General features: G+C 42.1%; 1 protein-coding gene across 4 annotated transcripts in view; it reads right to left on the bottom strand.

The window, feature by feature from the left end:
• The window catches only part of DGKG (diacylglycerol kinase gamma), a 165,596-nt gene extending 155,044 nt beyond the window's left edge, over nt 1-10,552 (bottom strand). For all 4 annotated transcript variants that reach the window (XM_082392943.1, XM_082392944.1, XM_082392945.1 and 1 more), the window contains exon 1: nt 10,423-10,552. In XM_082392943.1, the coding sequence (XP_082249069.1) occupies nt 10,423-10,489 (67 nt within the window). In that variant the 5' untranslated portion in view covers nt 10,490-10,552. The remainder of the gene's footprint in view (nt 1-10,422) is intronic.
• Between the last annotated feature and the right edge of the window lie 12,189 nt (nt 10,553-22,741).

Here is a 22,741-nt window from a genome sequence, read left to right as displayed (position 1 = left end):
AAAAAGAAAAAATAGCAGAGGCATTCATTTGAAAATCTTTGACCACTAGGCTAAAATTAAATAGGAAAAAAGCAACCTAAGAGATTGCTGGCTCCTAGATTTCCATGAGCAGTGTTCCTCACCATACATTTACATCAATCTGTTTTATGGGCTTTTATGAGCTCATAGCATCAACACCTTTCCCTTTCAAAAAAGGGAAACGTCTAATTCTCAAACTTGAGACCCATTACTTTCTCCTTGGAGGTCCTTTGATACTTTGTCACAGCTTTCTTCTCAACAGATTTCTGGGCTGGGTTGCTCTTTCCCTGAGGAATAAGTGGGCACTGCTCCATCCTGTTTGTCTGAAGATAGTTAAGAACAATGAGGGGCTTCTTCAGAGCATTCCCTGATCTTACTTCAGGCACCACGTGTGGACCCAAGAGCACACAGCCTCGGTGGAGACCACCCTGCCCAAGTCTGTGCTGTAACACCACCTCCAAACGCACAGGAGATGGAGTTCCATTTCTAAGTGTGCAAAGCAGAGCCATGACCACAGTTCTTTGCAGCAACTCCTATTTTGAGTACCTGCTATGTGCTAAGCTCTGTCCTAGTCACTTTATGTATTTTATTTAAACCTCCACAGCTAACCCCTAATATAATAGTTACCTCTAATTTAGAGAAGGAGAAACTGAACTTTGTGGAAATTAAGTGATTCTTTCAAGGGCACAGAACTAGTGAGTGGGTCACTCTTACTTTTAACATATCTAATTTGGGCTTCCTTGGTGGCGCAGTGGTTAAGAATCCGCCTGCCAATGCAGGGGACACGGGTTCGAGCCCTGGTGCAGGAAGATCCCACATACCGCAGAGCAACTTAGCTCCTGCGCCACAACTACTGAGCCTGTGCTCTAGAGCCCATGAGCCACAACTACTGAGCCCACGTGCCACAACTACTGAAGTCCGCACGCCTAGAGCCCGTGCTCTGCAACAAGAGAAGCCACAGCAATGAGAAGCCCGCGCACTGCAACAAAGAGTAGCCCTTGCTCGCCGCAACTAGAGAAAGCCCACGTGCAGCAACGAAGACCCAACGCAGCCAAAAATAAATAAATTAAATAAATAAATTTAATAAAAAAAACATATCTAATTAGAGTCATTGGATACATGAATACTGGTAAATCAGAAGATAAGGCCCTCCTTCTATGACAATGGCTGTCAAATCTGACTGCATGTTAATATCACCTGAGGACTCCTAAACACATTGAAACCCAGGCCTCACCCCAGACCAATTAAGTCAGCATCTCTTGGGGAACTCAGGAATCAGTATATTTTAAAATTTTCTGGGGGTTCAAATGTATAGTCAAGGTTGAGAACTGCTGTTCTATAATGTGATTTTATTATTAGAAATAATAATAAATTAGGATACTGCTGACCTTGTTGGATAATCATTGCAAAAGGAAAAAAAGGTTATAATTGTGTTAAATCTAAAATTGCTGTCCTTGGCTAACATTCCCCATAGTTTAAGTGGACAGCACTAAAGGACTCCACCCAACAGGTCAACTTATTCAGCTGCTTGGCAACGTAGGGACACATTTTGCATTAACCCACCCTGGTGGGACCATCAGCACACAGTTTTACCCCCAAATTAGAGGTTTAGAAGGCTCTTTTCTGTGATCAAGGTTGCTAGTGATAACAACTGCCCTAAGAAGTTTTGGTCTAAAGTTGTTTCTTGATGCCAAGAATTCTGGGACCTTAACCAAGCACTTGTTCCTAGTGTTTGAGCAACTCCAAAGCCTTTTGAAGGAGGAAATTTGGCCCTACTCACAGGCATCTTTTATATATATATATATATATATATATATATATCTTTATTGGTGTATAATTGCTTTACAATATTGTGTTAGTTTCTGCTGTACAACAACGTGAATCAGCAATATGTATACATATATCCCCATATCCCCTCCCTATCCTACCCTTCTAGGTGGTCACAAAACATTGAGTTGATCTCCCTCACAGGCATCTTTGCTGCCATGTTTGTGTGGGACGGGGATGTCCTCAGAACAAACAGACACATCAGAAGCTTCAGTGTTTACAGCAGAATGTCAGCTGCGCTGCCTGAACCAGAACCCAAAGTTTATGGACTGTCTTCTAGTTAGGAGCCCTGATTATTTGGCACTAGTCAGACCATTAAACTTGGAAATAACTATAAATCAACATTTTAAAAAGTGAATCTGAAAACCCATAGGTGAGAGTGAAATTCTAAGGTACATGATAACTTTCTATACCTCCAAGTTCCCTAATATCACCTCAAACTTCCCTAAGATCGTCTCAAACTGTAACATGCATGTGGATTGCCTGGGGATAAGGTTTAAACGCAGATTCTAATTCAGTAAGTCTGCATCATGGCCTGAGATTCTGCATTTCAAGGAAGAGCTTAGGTGACACCAATTATGCAGGTCCATGGACCTCACTTTTCATGAGCAGACCTTAAGCAAGGTTCCTGTGTATCTGTGGCTGACTAGTAAGGATTGCCTGTTACAACACAGAAAAAAAGCATGATGCTGAGCCTAGAGGAACATATTCCACAGATTGGGAAGATCATAAGTGACTCTCAACCCAGGGAGGGAAAGACACAGAGAGAGAGAGAAGGGAAAGTTGGCACATGAAGGGAAAAAATTTTCCTAGATTTTCCTTTTTCCAGTGAAGGCTGGGATGTATGAATAAGTTTTCTAAGTACTCAGGGAGTCAAGAACACAGTGACATGCACAAAAGCAAGAATGGGGTTTTCCAAGGGTCCTAGAAAGATGGAGGATGATGTGAGAACAGAGCTGTCAGGCCTGCAGCACTGCTTCAGAAGGCCCACCTTTGCAGCCAGGAGTCGTCGGGCCCTGGGGCGGAATGTGGGAAGCATGTATAAGAAGTCCAGCATCGAAAGCACCAAAACAGTCTCCCAGTTAGCCTTCTTTTCCGGTTCCCTGCTTATCCTCAGCATGTAGTCCATTGCCTGTCATAAAATCGATGTTCAATAAAAATTTACAGAATAAATGAGGGCTAGAACAGGGATTGGGCTGGTCATGCGCGTCCCATATGTCCTATATTCCCAGGGGCATAGGGAGAAAAGGTAGACCAGTGGTTCTCAATCTTGGCTGCCTGTTGGAATCACCTGGGGAGCTTTAAACACTACTGATGCCTGGGTCTCATGCCTACAGATGATGATTAAACGGTCCAGGGATGGGGGTGTATGAGGGCAGGACACTGCAATTGTTCAAAGTCTCCCAGGTATTTCCAGTGTGCAGCCAAGGCTGAGGACCACTGGGGCCCACCAAGGTAACTTCTCGGGGAAACCCGTGGAAGTGATGGCTCTGCCACAGTGTTACATATAGAATAAGAGAAAAATACTTTACGTTGAAGCAGAGGGAATTTTGGCTGATAAAGAAAACCCTCTTTGGGATACTAAGTTTTTCTGATTCATCATAAATGACCTGAATGGCTGGTATGGCTTATTTGTATAAGTAAAATTTGCATTGCTAGCAAGATTTCCCACTTTTTCTCCAAATAATTTGGCCTCATCAGTCATAGGTGGAGGAATAGTTACCTTCTTGCATCTAAAAATGTGGTCCCTGAACCAGCAGCGCCAGCATCACCTGGGAGCTTGTCAGAAACACAGAATCTCAGAACAAGCACAGACCTACTCATTCAGAATCTGCATTTTAACAGAATCCTGGAGATTCATGTGCACGTTCAAATTTGAGAGCCATTATTTCCAAAGAAGTCTCTCCCTATCCATAGATTCTGTGACTGCTTGTGGGCAGAGTCCCAGTCATCACTAATGAAAAGAAGGCCAGTCGCACCAAAAGAGATGTGGGTGAGAAGCAGCTGTGATTATCCCTTTCACGATGGAAGCAACTAGACATGACCCTTTACGGGCCCAGGAATCCATGAACAAGTGATTAAATCTCACTCTACTGGCCAATATAAATAGCAAAGTTTCAACAAAGCTTACTTACAGCCTTGCATTGTTCTACAAATCAGCCCTAAACATTTTCTCTGACAGGTTTGAATTTTGAGCTATAAATTATCTACATCTTAAAGTCAAAAACTTTGCCTTGATCTGATTCTACTGAAATATATTTCTGAATAGCAGAATTTGCTGATTCATTCTCCTTAAAATGTATTTAAAATTTTTGTCCAGGTACGAAAAGTCAGCAAGAGAAAAAAGCATCAGGGCTGCCCCACACTGAGGACCCTGCTGACCTGTTGGAATTCAACACCTGGGAACCAGCATGGGGGTTAAATGAGACCTTCCTGCCCAGGAACCCTGCCTTGGGCCCTCTTTCTTCTTGTCTACACCTCTCCCACTATCTCAAGGGGAGAATGATTGCTGGTGGTAACTAAGATGAAAAGATTATGGAAGGAAGAAGATGGGACTCTGGGCCAAAGAGACTTTATAGACTCCTCTGTGAAGAACTAAATAGAGAACAGAAGCATAAAGGGGGAGGGGGTCCCATCTCAGAGCCTTAGAAGGGCACTGAAGCAAACCCCAGTTTTTTCTCTATTTCTTTGTATGTCGCTATTATTTTTAAAATTACCTAAAACTTAGAAATAAGAAAAAAAGTGGGAAGCACATCTTTTCAATGTCATATGGAATAAAGGCTACCCAAGGACTATCTAGGTGAATGTACTTAGTTCTACTCACTGTTTACTATTGATTAAACGTATTAAATGTACCAGATTTAGTGAAGTTACACGTTAACTTACAGATTTTTTTCCAGCAGATATGCATAGAACTGTCTGGTGGAACAGATAACCCAAAAGATTAGGGTTTGTTGTCCTGTAAGACAGTAACCAGTTTTGTATCTAACCAAGCAATCTTATCCTTACATTTGTTTACAAAATTGCCTAACTAGGAATTTATGGATTTGATCTGTATCCATCCAGGGTCCGTCCATACCTCGCTTCTCAACTTTAACGTCTTACTGGTTCCTCCACTAATTAATGAGTTAAATAAAATCTTTGGCACATGTTTATTAAAATTTTTTTTGTTCTATTATAATTTAATTAACATATACATATATTTATTTTTCTTTACCAATGTATGGTTGAAGGTTGAGCTCCAATGAGTACTCTCTGTTTAATTTATTGAAACTGAATTGAAGCAAACTGAATTTACCTGGAATTGAAAACATTGGTTCTAATTCTTATTCTGCCACTGACTTTCTGTGTGACCTTGGGCAAGTCACTGAGCTCTTCTGAATTTAGTGTTCTCATTTGTAAAATAGACTTGCACTTGATCATGGCTAAGATCTCTCCTAGCTTTAAAAAGTCTACAAAATCAAGCAACAACTAGCTGATGTAGGAAATGTTTGGTTTCACTTCTTAGAGAATTAAAAGTAAACATGGATGTTTTATTGGGTTTTTTTCCCCCTTTTTCCCTTTATGAATAAGATGATAGTTTCTGTCCTTGATAAATCATGGAAAAAACTGGAAAAATCCCTCCCCCCAAATAACAGGATTAGGACAATAAGACAATTATCTCTCTGAAGCTGTTAGGGGAGGGTCAGTAGGAGGCATCCCCACATGCTCACACCCTGTGAGGTTGAAAAGAAACCTGTTTAAACATAGAAACTAAGTATTGACAGGGCTAATGAAGGTCATTTAATCAACCAGACATCTGATGCTCTAACCTCCCCTCTAGAGTCTCAGCCAACTCTGCCCAGGCAGTTCTAGGGAAAGGAAACTCAGTCACTTTGGGGTCCATTCTGTTCCATCTTGGACAGGTTTGACCATTAGGAATCATTACTAATACTCATACCATTAGTATTCTTTACTTTGAAGTCTTTCTTCTGATGCTTTTCTCCCATTAGTCCTAGGGCTACTTCTTGAAGCCTTTCAAAATTAAGTTTACACCTTCTCCCCACAAGAGCACTGTGGCTATTTTAATACAGCTAGCTCTCTCTCATCCTTCCCTGAGTCTTCCCCTTTCCAGAAAATATGCATAGTGTTTTCATCCATTTTTTCATATCCAGGCTGTGAGGCCCCTCACCATGCTGCTGGCACTTCTCAAACAAGTTCTGGTTCGTCCATATCCACTGGAAACTGTGGTGCCCAGAAATAAATTCAGTTCTCTAGAAAGGTCTGATCAGGGTAGGATAGAATGTGGATATCGGTTTGCCTTACTAGAAACTATGAGTCTATTAATACATCCTAAGATCACAATTAATGATTTGGTTAAATAAAATAATGTACATGCACTCAAAAGAAATCTCTGTAACCACTAAAAACCATGCTTCTGAAAAGTACTGGATGATTTGGGAACACCTCATGACATGTTGTGTGCTAGCTAGTCTCCAGAGATGGCTGCTGCCAATCTTCCTCCCTGCTGTGTGTCACTGTCCCATGAGATGTGGAGTCCATTGTCCACCCCATCAAATCTGGGCCAGGCCGGTGACTGCTCTGACCAATGGAATGTGGAGAGAGTTATGTTCTAGCACCTCTAAGCCCAGGTGTTAAAAAGGCCTGCTGCTGCTTTTATGCTCTTGGAGCCCTGAGCCCCATGTACAAAGTCCAGGCTACCCTGCTGGCAAGAGAGGCCACACAGAGAGGCCCTGGGAGATGAGAAAGCACTTGGAGGAACAGGCTCCAGAGGGGAGAGCTGAGGTCCCAGCGAGTGAGTGAACAGGCCATGCTGGGTCATGTGACGCATCCCACCTGCAGCCCCAAACACTGTGGAGCAGGAACTAGTCATCCTGCTGGGCCCTGGCCAGGGTTCCCGAGCCACAGAACCATGGGAACAAAACCAAAATGGTTGTTTTAACCTACCAAGTTTTGAAGTTGTTTGGACATAGCGATAGATAACTGAAACATATTGTTAGGGTGAAGAAAACAGCACGCAAAATAGCCTAGCATGTTTGTTTTTTAAATATATATATATGTATATATGTGTAGGTGTATGTGTAGTTTGATATTTATATTTATACACAAACATACTAGTGGTGGTTTTCACTGGGAGATAGGATCATGAGTGTCTTTAATTTCACCTTTTCGCTTTTCAAAAATTTTACACTTGTTTTTATTTTGTAACAGAAAATTCTTAAACTGTCACATTATCCTTTTGACAAGCACTTTACAACCTTAATTCACATTAAGTTTACTGTTGATTATATATATATAATAAATATATATTTTACCGCTGAGAGTATTTTAACATGGCTTCTCCCCAGAGAAGTGGCAGGGTTTATGACATTTAAACAGGACATACAAAAAGCCTCTTGTCCTGAAATTCTTGGCCTCTCCCACCCGGAACTGCACTGGAGAAAGTTTTCAATTCTCAGGCTGTACACTTCAGTTATTTCGCTACTGTAAAGCTACTGTTTTTGTGGTTATGGAAGAGGGGTTGCTATGGCAATGCAATCTGACTGAATGCCAGAATGAGTCTAAAACTGGTAGAAGTGACTTTTTCAGGGTTTCCTCTGAGGATTAATCATTTTCCAAGAATTGTATCTTCTTTTCCTCTCCCATTAGAAATGGTGCCGGAGCACCTCAGCCAGTCCTGGGACACTGACAAAATGAGGATGGGTCCGAGAAGGACAAAGCTTACGGTTGGAAAAAAAGACCACGGAGGAGCCATTTCCTACCAAATACTCGGGTTTCTTTCCACCCCTCCCTCCTTGACTGCTTTGCCACATTTGGACCCCTCTGTCCTTACTTTCCACAGACTCTCAGGATTTGAGATATCTTTGTTGGCTTCCTTTCGTTCCACAAGTTGTGAGGAACTTCCACAGCAATTTCCCACACATTAACATTTGTTCATTGCCACATTCCCCATCTTAGCTCTTCAAATGAGATTTCATTCAAAGGACCTGCCTGCCCTCCCTGCCCTGGCAGCTTCCTCATCCGGGCCACCTTGCACATAGTCACCAGATTCATGGCTCTACATTTGGCCACCTCAGTCCAAATGCCATGCCTTCACATGCGGGGCCCAAGGCCTGCTGCTACCCACATCCCTCCCATGTCCTCCTCCCCACCCTCCTGCTGCTTCTCTCCATCTAGCTCACAAGCTCTCCTTACCACCCCATAGACACCTTCTCCCTTTGTGCCCCTTTACCTTTGCTTCCACAGTTTCTATCCCTCCCCCCACCATCTACTACTCACATTTTAAACTTCTTTTTCCCACAGAGTTCATCCAGCTAAATCCTCTGTTATGAGTTAAGTTGTATCCCCTGCAAATTTATACGTTGAAGTCCTAATTCCCCGGTACCTCAGAGTGTGACCTTATTTGGAAACAGGGTCATTTCAGAGGTAATTAATTATTGGTAAGATGAGGTCTTACTGGAGTAGGGTGGGTCCAATCCAAAATGACTGTGTCCAGACATTAAGAACAGACTTCTGGTTGCCAAGGAGAAGGGGGGTTGGGGGAGGGATGGACTGGGAGTTTGGGGTTAGTAGATGCAAACTGTTATATATAGAATGATAAATAACAAGGTCCTACTGCATAGCACAGGGAACTATATTCAACATCCTGGGATAAACCATAATGGAAAAGAATGCAAAAAAGAATGTATATATGTGTATAACTGAGTCATTTTGCTGTACAGCAGAAATTAACACAACATTGTAAATTAACTATACTTCAATAAAAAAATAAATTAAAAAAGTAAGGACAGAAAAAGAAAAAAGAAGACTGTGTCCATATATTGATAAAAAGGGAAATTTGGACACTGAGACACGTGCACAGGGAGAGTACCATGTGAAAGATAGAGAAGACAGTCATCTGTAAGCCAAGGAGAAAGGCCTGGCGCAGATCCTTCCCTCACAGCCCTCAGAAAGAACCAACCTTACCAATACCTTGATTTTGGACTTCTGGCCTCCGGAACTGTGAGAGACTTTCTGTTGTTCTAAGCCACTCGTATCAGTTTCCCCCAGTTCTAAATTCCCTTCTCATTTGTGCACTCCGTTTAGCCATCTCTGCCAGAGGTGTTTCCCCGCTGTCTTAAGCCTGTTCTCTGCTTGTATCACAAGTGCATATCTGACTCCCTAACAAGATTCAGATTCCTCAGGTGAAGCCTTATCTCTCTGCTTCTTTTTCATCCCTGACAGGGCCTGGTACTTTGCTGACCTACGGAGGAGGCTGAATTAGATGGAGTTTACCCTGGAGGATGATTCCTTGCTCCCTGTCAATACACTGCAGAGTTTCTCTAAACCTACTGCGGTCAGACAAGAGGCCACGGGCTCCAGGTCACCAAGGAGAGACGGTCCAGTAGCCCTACAGGGGAAGCACATGGAGTCATGGGGTGTTAGGCCTGGAGGGATCACGGGGAGAGATCATCTAGTCCAACCCTTTCAGAGGACACAGAGGCTGGGCGTGAGGCCGTGGGGATGGGGGACTAAAGGGTGGGGTGGGTGTTAGGGCTGTCACATCACAGAGAGCAAGAGCCAGAGCTGGCATGAGCCCAGCCCCCGGCTCCCAGGCCAGTGGAGGGGCTGCCTGCCCTGTGGGAGGGGGCAGGCTGCCTACAGGGCATTCGGAGGACCACCTGGGCACGCTCTGTAGGGCAGGTCAAATGCGCTACAGGCCTAGTGACTTACAAAAGCACCAGCACGACCAACGTGAAGGGAGAGGGTTACAACGATGAGGTGGGGTTGGCAGTGCAGCTGAGGGCTCTGCCAGACAAAGGGCTCTGCAACAAACAGGCTGTGCAACAATTTGCTATTGCACAACCATGACGGGCACTGTGTGTGTGCAGAGTGCAGCGGTCAGCCCGGGCAGACTCCTGTCACCATTCAGGATTAGGAGTGGCCTGCGGGGGGCACGGCTGTGGGCCTCGCCACCACTGTGGCTTGATGCACTGAAACTGTTCCTGGGTGCAACTAGTGAAACCAAGAGCTCCACGCAAAAGCCCAGGTTTTTCCAGAGCAAAGTCGAGAAAGAGACACCCATCAGAATTCCATATCTTGCTGAAAGAAGGCATTGGGTCCAAACACAAGAGTATATTAAAGCAAATGACTGAGTAACATTGTAACCAAGCAGCTTGCAGCCCTTCAAAAGTTCTGCTATAAAGAGATTTTGACGACCTGAGAAAATTCTTACAATATTACACTAGGTGAAAAATGCAGACTGAAAAGAAAAAAGGTACATTCAGGAACTCAACCACGTACAGCAATATGCACAGGATGCATCCAAAATGTTCATAGAGTTTAGCTGTGATCTTTAACCTACTTTTTATTTTCCTTCCCTGTATATTCCAAATTTCTATGGTGAGCATGTATCATTTATAGAATATAAAGATAATTGTGTTTTTATGTTTAAAGACACAAATTCTGTTTTTATAAGGAGGTATAAGCTGATCCCATTCTCTGTGCTTTGCAATGATTATACTACTCTGCTCTCCAATAATGCTCTCCCCAACCAAGAGGAAATCCCACCCCAGATGCGTCAATCCATTTACTCACATTCTGCATATTTCTGGAGTTGGCCAAATTCTTCTGGAGTGAGGGAGACCCACCGTTCTTCACTCATCTTTCCTGGATGTGCACGCTTGAGGCTAGGGAGAGAGTTTTGTTCACCAGGCTGTAGCCAAGGCCCAGCCTAGGGCCTGGCTCATTGCAAGTACACGATGGACAAGTCCTTCAGGAGATTTCTCGAGGACCCAAGTGTCTATGGCAGCAGCGGGCACTGTTTAGCAGCTGAGAGAAGACCTCTGCTATTCCTAAGGCAACATCCTTCTATCTGTAGTCATGGTAAATTCAGAAATCCTTGCTTTTCCTGGGCAGGAGTAGAAAAGACATTGGGAATGAGAATGTTAGAATACATAAGTCATCTTTTCTTGTAAAGAAAAAAAAAAACCCCAAATGTTCTTTGCTGAAAGCTCTATAGGAGGCAATGGTTCTCAAGGTTGGGGGAAGCCACCTGAGGGAATTCGGAAGAGGACATACAGACCAGAGCAGCACAAGTCCAGACAGCTGTCTGGCTGGAGTGGGGGTTAGGTGATCTGTATAAAGAGGTAGCCATACTCCCAAACTCTGGAAAATTTAAAATGTGTCTCATGAGAGGTGGTAGTAGGGCCACCTAAGAGCATCCTCTAGTCATGAAAATGCCTCAGGCTGTAGGTGTCTCATGAGTAAGTACAGGACAGTAGCTCACGTGGCGTGATTTGAAAGGTAAGCCAGTCTCTCCTCCACTGATTTCTAAATTCCACTATTAGAGCTGCTTACCTTCCTTTTATGAGTCATTGAGTCACTCTGGAAATTCAAATACCACTCTCCTCAAGGCTGGCTAACATCCTAGTGACTGAAGCAGTTTTCTTTCCTCTCAGAACCATAAAAACATGATTAAAGGGAAGGCCTGCTGGCTCCATTGTGGAGAGCCTGAGGGAGGGAGGGAGGGGGTGGATTCAGACAAAAACTTAGCATCTTTTCCTTTGAGCCCCTCCTAGCATGGTGGCTATATCAGTCCTACCCTCAGTCATTAAATCAGTTTAATGAGTTGTGAAATTAATGGGGTGTGCTATTCTAAAAACACATAATACAATAACATAGAATGCAACGGAATGAGATGGAATTGAAAATAAGAGTGCATCTCCTTTCAGTTATACATACATGTATACACCTATCATAATATAAAGTGTATTTCTTATTCTAGGTTGAGGTTAAAAAAATGTTGAAAAGTCATCAACTTCATAGGACAAAGAATAAAGACCAATGTTACCAAAAAACAAGCCCAGTTTTAATAAACGAGAATCCACCGTACAGGGTCAGACTTGAAGGCAAGTCTGGGAGTCTGGAGTGTATGAGGAATGGTGGAGGGGTGGCAGATCTGGACAGTTCTCTGCAGTGGCAAATAGACTTGGTTGGTGTGGACCTGGAGGGCTGAACTAGAGCTGAGGGAAAATGCTAGAGGGAGATCTTCTGTAAGGAGATCCTCTGTAAGGAAGACCTTCCATCAGTCAGCACTCTCCAACAGTAGGAGGAAATGCATGGCAAGGGAGTGAGATGCCTGCATCTTTGGGAGCATCCAAATTCTAGTTTCTCTCCTTGAAAGGTCTAATTCTCGGGGCTTCCCTGGCAGTCCAGTGGTTAAGACTTGGCGCTTCCACTGCAGGGGGCGAGGGTTCAATCTCTGGTCGGAGAAATAGGAGCCCACGTGCCGCGGGGGGGAAAAAAAAAATGTCATTCTCTTAATCCACTGGCCAGCTGGATTCTGCTTCTTAGCACCTGCTCTTGCCAAGGTTTCCAGTGTGAAACTTAATAAAGGGAAACCTCACTAAGATGGAGGCAGGAGGCCAAAAGGGGAAGCTCTCATACAGTAATACTGATGTCAGTTGCAGGAGGAATTGTCAATTATAGACCCCAACAGAAGACTCATCAACAGGAAAGAATCATCAATTACAGGCCCCAACAGGAAAAGGTGTACATTGCATCGCCTAGAAGAAATCTACTACCCTAGCAATTCAACCAATGAGTAACTGTCATCACCCTGAGCTCTCACTTTTGTCCAACGGACTTTTATTCAAAACATCCCCTCCCAACTTCCTCCTTTTTTTTCTATAAAATAACATTCCTCTTTGTTTTTTGGACTTGCCTATGGCATTTGCTATAGCTTGCTTGTTGTGAATTGCAATTCCTCTGCTATTCCCAAATGAACCCATTTTTGCTGTAAAATAACTGGCTGTTTTATTTTTAAGGTCAAAACCAGTAACCCAGTTGTCAAATCCAACAGGCACCTTTCAGGTCTTCCTTGCTTTATCTGCTCTCTATGCAGCCTTGGCCTTTGCAGAAAACAACCCCCTGGAAACTCTTTTATCTTTGTAAGTGTTCCTCCTCAGTCTCATTCCACTTTTTCTTTTGCCATTGTTAAATACTGGGTGTTTCCACAATCCTATCCTCAGCCCTCTCCTCACATTGCACCCTTTCCCTCAGGGATCTCATCCACTTGCACAGCTTCAGTGACCCCCAGCCATGTTGCTCCAGCCCTGCGCTCTCCCTTCTACCCAGATCTGCACATCCAACTGTCTACTGTGACTCCCTTCTATGTCCCAAACTACCCTGAATCAGCACCTTTCCATGCCCCCAGGCTGCCCTTCCTCTGTATTCTGGTCATGCCCAAGAAGAGCCAATACTCAGGCCAGAGGCCTGAGGCTGAACCTAAGCTCCTCACCCTTTCTCTCCTGCCACACCCAGGCACCAGTCTGGGAGTGTGACTGTCCATTGTGTGTTCCCTCCTCTCCATGATGCCAGGTGGCTTGTTAACTCAGACCCTCATCTGCCTGGTCTCTTGACAACAGCCTCCTGCTGGTCTGCCTGCCTTGGGTTTTGGGTTCTTCCCCTTGGTCTGCTCTAAATTGCCAACCAAATCACTTCTTTCCCAGTAATAAAATTCTTCAGTGGTTTCTATTGCCTATAGAATAAAAGGTAATCTTCTTTTCATGACACACAAAGCTCTTTATGATCTGGCCCTTGATTATCAATTCAGTCCAAAAGCAGGACCTTTAGAAATATTTTCCACCATACAAGGGAATTCAGCATTGCAACTGGTATTAACACTGCTGCCAGACACATTTTATACTGTGCTCTATGCTTTACATATATTATCTAATTTAGTCCTCATAACAACCATGTAAATTAAGCATTGCCTTCCCTATTTTTAGACAAGAAATATGAGGCAAGATGCTTAGTAAATATGGTGAGGATAAAGAAGGAACCCCCAATGCTTTTGTTTAAAAATGCCTCTCTGATCTTATCATTCTGCACACTTTCAGAAGCTCAGAACTCTAAGAGGACCCAGAGATATACAACGTGATAGAATACCACAGAACTTGAAGTCAGAAGGCAGGGGATTTGAGTCCTGACTCTGTCTCTTATAACTATTTGACTTTAAACAATTTTTTCATTTCTTGAATCTTGGTTTCCTCATCTTAAAGATGGGAATAACTAATAAAAAAATCTGAGTTAGTATTAGGATTGAGTGAGTTAATATATGCAAAAAACAAACAAAAACCCCCCCAAACCCCACCTAGCATAATGCCTATCACACAATGGACACTCAATAAATAATTATTGTTATCATCCTATTGCAAATACAACACTTAGCAATATGACAATCAGCTGACAGCATTTGGGTGCTTTGTGCTGTAACATAGATTTCTGAACTTGATCTCATCCTGCTTCAGGTTGCTGAATTTTGTAATTACTCATCAAACTTTTATCCACTAGTTTTAGCACCCACTGATGATTCTTTCCTGGATTAATTATTACTATGATAGTGAATTTCTAATTCCATCCTCCCTTCTATATTAGTTGGGATTCTACTGTGAGGGAGAGTTTTCCCTTCTTTATTTCTTTATACTATACTATACTTTCTTTATACTATAAATACTACATATACTATAAATATATAAAATGTTTATATAAATATACATAATAAATACATAAGTAAGTATAAATGTGTATTACTTTTACATATAATATATATTTACTTATATTCATGGATTCTTACTTTATTCAATGGCTTATAATCCATTACCATCGTTATTTGTTTTGATTTTCAAATTGTCCCAGATTTGGCCAGAGCAAGCTCATTCAAGGTGATTCCTTGTTCTTTAGACATATTCCTATCATTCTCTAATCACATCTTTATTTTCTGGTACTACAAAATATTTCAGGATCATCTTTTTCTTCCTCAGTACTGTCCTGAAATCAGTCATTTTCCCAAAGATCCCTGATTCTTTCTAGTGGGGAATGGTTTTTGAAACCAAGGTTCGGGTACTAGGTATGCTCATTGCTACTGGGGTGTCACCACTTCTAGGCCCTGTCAGGGGCAGAGCTAGGAAATATATGCACGTATACACACATATCTCATCTCTGGCTATTTATCTGTCTTTCCGTCCATCCATCCATCCATCCATCCATCCATCCATCCATCCATGCATCCATGTTAGAAACCCCAAGTTCATACTCATACACTCTGTCGTTCCATATTGTTAAACTCCCTTCTCCAACAAACTCTGTTTCCATTATCTACAACGTGCTTATTTTCTCAACCCTAAAATATACAGAAAGTAGTTTCGGAAGTGCTAGCCACATCTCTGTGAAAAATAGAGTTCAAGATTTATTTATAGTTCCTTTGTCTTCATCCAACTGCATATCCTCAAAGGACTATTTTCAGAAGTTACTTAGGTTAGTTCTTTCCCACTCCCATTCATTCCTGTTTGTATTTCACTGTAGGGTTTTCCTCCATTCCCACTGATTCTTTTTTAGTATGGTTTCAAAAGTCAGAACTATATAAAAAGGTTTCTTCAGAGAAGCCTTGCTTTCCCCCGTTCCCTTTACTCTGTTCCCATCCCCCTCCTTATCATCTTTTCCCCACCCCATCCTTATGTTTTCTAGTTTATTCTTCTTGTTTATTTTCACATCATTGAGCAGATATATGGACATTTTCTTATTTCCCCTTCTTTACCTACAAAAGGTAGCACATTGTAGATTGTCTTTTGCACATTGTTTTTTTCACTTAACAAAATATCCCATGAATCACTCCATATCTGTTCATAGATATCCTCCTCATTTAGAACCAAATTTGACTCCAGCATTTACCTGCTTAAAACCCTTCAGAGGCCTCCATTGGCTTCCAGGATTAAAGGCAGGTTCTTTAGGCAGCTGCAGAAAATCCTTCATCTGTGGTACAGCTCACCTCCCCATCCTTACTCCAATGACCTCCTGTTCCACGTGCTCCACGTTACAGCCAAATCAACCTACTGTGTACTCCTAGCACCTAGCAAAGTATCTGGCACATGGTAGGACCTCATAAACATTAGTTAAGGGACTGACAAACACACCATGCCTTTAATCTACCTGGAATTCCCTTCACTCCTTCCTTCCCATAACAAACCACTACTCATATGTCTGGCTGCAGATACAAAGGTCACTATAGTTTTTTTGAACTCTTTGAGCAAACCAAGCCGTTCTCCCAGCTGCGTTCCCATAGAACACATACATTGTGTGTGGACAGGCACATGTCATTGTGTTTGGACAGGCACATGTCACTCTATATTTTCCTGTTGTAGTAGCTGACAGTCCCATGTGGGAGACAGACACCTGAACAGATAATTAACACACAGCTGGTAAGAGGAGTGGTACAGATATATAAAGGGAACTATGGGGCTAGCTAATGTGTCTGTAGCAGGCACAGGGCAGGTGGAAAGATTCCTGAAGTTGAGAAGGAGTAACAAGGTAAAGAGGTATATGTTGCAATAACTAAACAAATACTCCTATTATTATCATTGCTGTTCCATTGCAGCTCAGTGCTTGGCTTCATAGTGGAAGAAGAAACTGCACCATTCTTTTTTTAAAATTTTATTTTATATTAGAGTATATTGATGTACAATGTTGTGTTAGTTTCAGGTGTACAGCAAAGTGATTCATTTATACATATACATATATCCATTCTTCTTCAGATTCTTTTCCCATATAGGTTATTGCAGACTATTGAGTAAAGTTCCCTGTGCTATACAGAGTGTTGCTGTTGATTATTTATTTCATATATAGGTAGTGTGTATTTGTTAATCCCAAACTCATAATTTATCCCTCCCCCCATGTTTCCCCTTTGGTAACCATAAGTTTGTTTTCGAAGTCTGTGAGTCTGTTTCTGTTTTGTAAATAAATTCATTTGTACCATTTTTTTTAGATTCCACACATAAGTGATATCATATGATATTTGTCTTTATTTGTCTGACTTACTTCAGTTAGTATGATAATCTCTAGGTCCATCCATGTTGCTGCAAATGGCATTATTGCATTCTTTTTTATGGCTGAGTAATATTCCATTGTATATACCACATCTTCTTTATCCATCCCTCTGTTGATGGCCATCTAGGTTGCTTCCATGTCCTGGCTATTGTAAATAGTACTGCAATGAACATTGGGGTGCTTGTGTCTTTTCGAATTATGGTTTTCTCCACATATATGCCCAGGAGTGGGATTGCTGGATCATATGGTAGTTCTATTTTTAGTGAAACTGCACCATTCTTTTTTTTTTTTTAGAATAAACATAATTCAGTGTTTTTATTCATATTTTTGAAGTTTGTCTGAAATGTATTAATAAACCTTTACATAACTTGAAGGTGTGGCATTAGGTTTGTTTTTTTTAAATTTACACATTCAAGGTTGAATAACAAGTGTATTAATATAAATTTTTTTCCTTTTCAAATATAACTCAAATCAGCTTTTATCCCAGTTTATTTCTCCATTTACTGGATGCATTTATGGAAGGCACATAACAGGTATTTTGTTTTCTATTACAGCATCTTAAATGTAGGTAAGACTTATATAAACCTACTTCTGTTATTTAAGGAAACTGGCAGATTTTCAAATAGTGCTACAAATTACTATGACCCCAGATACTTTGGGTACTTTGAGAAAGCTTCTTCTTAGGCCAAAGGATAATTATTTTGCATGTCTTCTTATTTGTTAACTATAGGCTGACAACATGTAGAAAACTTGGGCTTAAAAAAATTGCTTTGCTGTTTGGGAGTATATACTATAATCATCCCCAGGCTATTATTTAAACCAGGGGCCTATTGCCTATAGGCCAAATCGGATCTGCCACTTGTTTTTGTAAATAGCTTAGTGAAACTGCACCATTCTTAATTTCCAACAGGAAACACTGCCTGACTCTCCAGATGGTAACTGCTGACCATGCTCCCACGTGACAGTCCCCTCTGGTTTTCCATCCTTTGATAGAGATGATGGCTACTGCACAAGAGGGCTTGCTCCAGCTGACATCTCTTGGCATTTCTCTTTCAGCAGCCTATCTTATCACTTCCCTCTTGGAGGCTCTTTGCAGTGCCAACAATCTTCTTATTACCACCCTGAACATCTTTGCTGACAGAAAAAAATGTAATAGGATCTTCTAAATAACACTCAGATTGGATATTGTCAGGCTTGGGTGGGAGAAGAGTGTTGTACGTCCCTACAGCTATGCCACTCTTAGCACTTGCTTCAGCTCCCCTGGCCTCAGTTTCCTTGTCTGAAAACGAGGGGGTGGGAGTCATGGTTTTGAACACATTTTCTAGCTCTGCAATTTCATATACTGGATCAAATCCTGTTTGTTCTGTACAGATGCTGGCACGGAAATCACAAGTCAGAAGGAAGATGGCAAATTCAATAGGTATTGAATTGCACCCCAGGTCTCTCTATTCATTCCAATGAATCAGCCATCGCCAATTATCCAGGAACAAACACCTCTTCATCTCCTCTTTGCTCTCATAAAAATATTAATTTACGAATACAGCATCAGATTGGGGGAGCTTGTTTATATGCGTCTGATGATTTATAACAGACCGTAATGAGTATATTTTTTAAAGGGAAGAATCACTAAAAACTAGAAAGACACAAACCCCTCTCTCTTCCCAGACTTGTGACAAGTCACATCTTGATAACTGTACCATCTCTGGGCTTTTGCTCTTGCTGATCCTTCTTCAACTCTGCAACTCCTATTCAGCCTTTGGAGTTCAGTTCAAGTATCACCTACTCTAAGAAGCTCCCTTTAATTGCTTGGACGGGGCTGGACATATCTTCTCTGCTATCCAATAGCTCCTTGGGCTTTTCTCCATTGCGGCACTCACCACACTGCAGTGTACTTGCCCACTCTTTCCTGCGAGACTGAGCTCCTTCAGGGTGGAAACAGTGTTCTGCCCACTTTGTAGCTCTAGTTACTAGAGGACTTCTAAGGGTTCACTTCTTGACCACTAGAAAAGTGGTTCTCAACCTTTTTTGACTGAGACTATTTGCATGGAGCAAAAGTCCTACCACACCTGTTTGCACTTCCCAATAGAAAAAGAACTGGGTGCTAACAAAGAACTGGAGAGGAACAAAAGACACTAGTTGACGTAAAATTGATGATAATATTAGTTCTGCGTCACTTATAATAAAAAACATGAATTGGTGTATATATTTTAATATTAAAATAATTACCCATAAATTTATAACTATAAACTATAATCTATAAACTTATAATAGTCACTTTATTAGGCTTAACTTACAGTATATTACGGGTTAACTTGTTTGAATTCATCAATGAACTGTCACTTTTGTCATAGTCTATTACATTGAGGGTTCATGCCTCCTGATATTCATGTCCTTTTTATTCTCTACCCCTTGAGTTTGGGCTGTGCCTGTGACTTGCTTTAACTTGCAGTAGAAGTGATGTTGTGGCAGTGTTAGGCCTAAGCCTGAAGGCCTGACAGCTTCCACTTTTGTGCTCTTGGAAGCACTGGACTGCCATGTCAGGAGTTCAGCCACCTTGCTGGAGAGATCACAGAGAAACCATGTGGACAGAGGGAGGAGAACCAAGCAACCCAGCTGATGATGACACCTGAAGCCCTTGTGGTAAGAGCCCAGTCAAGCCATCCAGCCAGCACGCAGTCATATAAGCCACCCGAGCTGTGATGCCGGACATGAAGCCACTTTGCACTTTACAGCTTTAGTAGACATGATGTGGAGTGGAGATAAGCTGTCCCCGCTGAGCCCTGCCCGAGTTCTGGACGCACAGAATCATGCAGAATAATAAAATAACGGTTGAGCCACTACGCTTTAGGATAGTTAGTTATGCAGTCATAAATAACCAAAACAACTGAAGAAGCATGTTTGGGTTCAGACTACATATGTATCTATTTAGCAAGAGAGTATGCATGATTCATGCTTGAACTGCAGCTTGCTCATGTCTTAAAATCTAGTAACTGGAAAATTATAGGCCTAAAATACCTTTGATGCAAATACGTATCACTGCATGCTGTCAGGTTAACCAATTATCCTCCACAGACTAATGTGATAATGATGAAGTTAAATGAACTACCATTTCTAATTAAAAAGCAAGAAGAGCAGTAGCTGAACACCACAACCAACTCAAAACAAGTCTGACATTACAGTGATAACAGCGTGACCTTCCCCCAGGTCACAGGATTCTCGAACCATCTGGCTGAGTGAGGAGCCAGTAGTTGCTGAACATTTAGAAGCAGCTTGACTTCACAGATAACCCAACTAGAGCCCCTGGAGAACTTGGTAAAGATCTAATTTGATTTCATGAATAGCAAATATGAGTAATCCCTAATAACTCATTTAGTAAATTACCAGTATATAAGTCCTTACATAAACATAAAAATAAAAGCCTTGGATTTGTGTGCTACCCATAAGAATTCAGAGAGGACTTGCATTTGAGGATTCTGCATCTCATTAGTGGCCTCAGAGTGAACGTGAGAAGCCCTGTTCTGGCGGAGGTGTGAAAATGTCAGGCTGAACAGGGCTGCCCAGGTGCAGGGGACCAGTAGCCAGGAGAGGCATGCAGTCTCCTGGGAGAAGCTGAGACCTGCTACTTGAGGGGCTGCCTTTGGTACAGGCAGGCAGTGTCAGACTGGGGAGTGTTTAAATCCCAGGGCCATCACAGCTCAAGTGAGCTCATTCATTCATTTATTTGTCCACCTGTTCTACAAGTCATTAAAATAGAAGCTATAGCAGCAAACTTCATTTATAGACTGTCACACATCTGGTGCTTTGCACACTGCATCTGTAATAGTCACCAACCCCTGAGAGGAAGGTATCTTGATGCCCATTTTACAGCTGTAAAAACAGCCCCAGAGTGATTCTCTTAAGTTCATCCATCAGTAAGTGACAGAACTGGTATTTGAACTCAAGTCTGTTTAGTTCCAAAGCCCATGGTCTTTCTTTCACCATAACACCTCTGGATGAATACCTATTGAGTACCTAAGTGCCAGGTCCTGTGCTAAGTGCTGATACCATCAATAAACCAACTATGGAGAGCCTAAATCCTCATCCTCAAACTGGAAGGTAAATTAGAAGCCAGAGGAAAAACCATGGCATGCACCTGGAAAGCCAATATTATTTGAGGGGAAAAACGTCTACATTATATTAAACATGAACAGAGAATGGCATAGAATGCAAAATATTCAGGAAGCTTGAGGTAAAACATGAGACTTTGGAAAAAAATAAAGTTCTTGCCCTGGGGCCACCTTTGCTCTCAAAAATGTGGGAGAGTGTTCCCTTGGCTCTGCCATTAGGGGCACGCTGCAGTGGAAATGCTAAAGAAGTGGGGCTATAAACATCAGGACCAAGGTTCAATTCTGGACTCCAGAGCTGAGGGGCTGATGTAGGGATAAGAGCATGAGAGGAGGCCTCCTTCACAACACTAATGCCTGGGGAAAATGACTCACATCCAGTGTCAGAGAGCCTTCTTCCCAAAGCACCAAGCACAAGTCTGGCACTGGAATTAGAACAGAATTCACATCTTGGCTCTACCACTTACTAGTATGTGACATTAAACCAGTGTTCTTCATCTTTAAATGGGTATAATAATAGTAGTAGTACATGTTTCACAGGGTTGCTATGGGAATTATTTGTATAATGTTTTATGAGTATCATAGCAAGTAAAATTTCCTATCAGTGGTTCTTAAAGTGTGGTCCTCACACCAGCAGTATTGGCATCAACTGGGACCATGTAAGAAGAGCAAATTCTCAGAACCCACCCCAGATCTATAGAAATTCAGGGTGGTCCAGCAATTTGCGTTTTATAGAGCCCTGGGGATTGTGATGCATTCCAGTGTTTATAAGCACTGCTTTACATTAATGTAAGGGACAGAAAGAAGAAGAGAAGCTTGGACTATCTGGAGCTATTCCTTCTCCTTAAGGGGGCCCTAAAGCAGACAGATTCTGGATCTCTTAAGTCAGTTCCACTTTCCCAAGGCAGGAAAACATTACAGGGAAGCCAGAGCCCCATGACTGTCAGATGTCTGTCATCCAGCCGAGCTCCTAAAATTCTCATGTTATGATTTATATTCCCTGGGGAATTTTCCTTTCTTTACAATCTGGATCTATGTTTCATACTCCTCCTATCACATTTTGTGCCAAATATATAATCTTGAGAGGGCACAGAGCACATAATAGGAGTTTCCCACCATAAAGTGAAGGGCAAAACCCAACAAACAGAAAAGCCTGAGAGGGTGAGAAAATGACAGCCCTATTCATGCCACAGAGCATCCCTGTGTCAGGAATGGAACAGTCACAGAAGAGACACCTCAAGATACGAGTATGGGACTCAGGCAGAACTAGAAAAAGACAGCACTATAAAAATATCAGGTATTGTGGTGGCAGTGGTGTGGTGTGTGCTTGTGTGTGTGTTAACAATAACCACAACAAAGCCACACCACAGAGACAACACCCAAGTTTAGAAGTGTGTGAAACCGCATTAAGCTTGGAAAGTTCCTGTGGGCCAGGAGGAGCTTGTGGTGAGCTGGCCTGTGAGCATTCTCCACTTGATGAACCTCTTGTGTTCTCCCTCCCCTCCCTCCTCTTCTACCCCTCCATCTCCATTCTCTAATTCTCCTTTCCTTTTCCTTCTCCCCACTTCCTGATTCCCATAACAATCTGAAGAATAGCTGCTATTTATTGAGAATCTACTGCCTTCTCCACATTAATATAATCCTCAAAATAATCTTTCAAGGAATTATCATGCCAGTGTATCTAGGATCAGACTCCTTGCAGGCAGCTAAGCCATTATTCAAACCCATGTCTGCCTGATGCAAAGCCCATACTTGCCCCGGCATCTGTGCTGGCTTTCAGACCTGGGAAAATTATTAATACTATCTCTAGATTACAGACTGCCTGAGGATCAATTTTCTGGCTCATTTCAGGAACCCAGGATTTAGTTTATAGAAGACTCTGGGCAGTCATGTGCCTCTTCTTCCACCAACTCTATAGAGCAGCAATG

This window comes from Balaenoptera borealis (assembly GCF_965194805.1).
Source record: "Balaenoptera borealis genome assembly, chromosome: 5".
Lineage (NCBI taxonomy): Eukaryota > Metazoa > Chordata > Mammalia > Artiodactyla > Balaenopteridae > Balaenoptera > Balaenoptera borealis.
The sequence above is the reverse complement of the archived record's forward strand: the minus strand, read 5'-3'. Positions and strand labels throughout refer to the sequence as shown.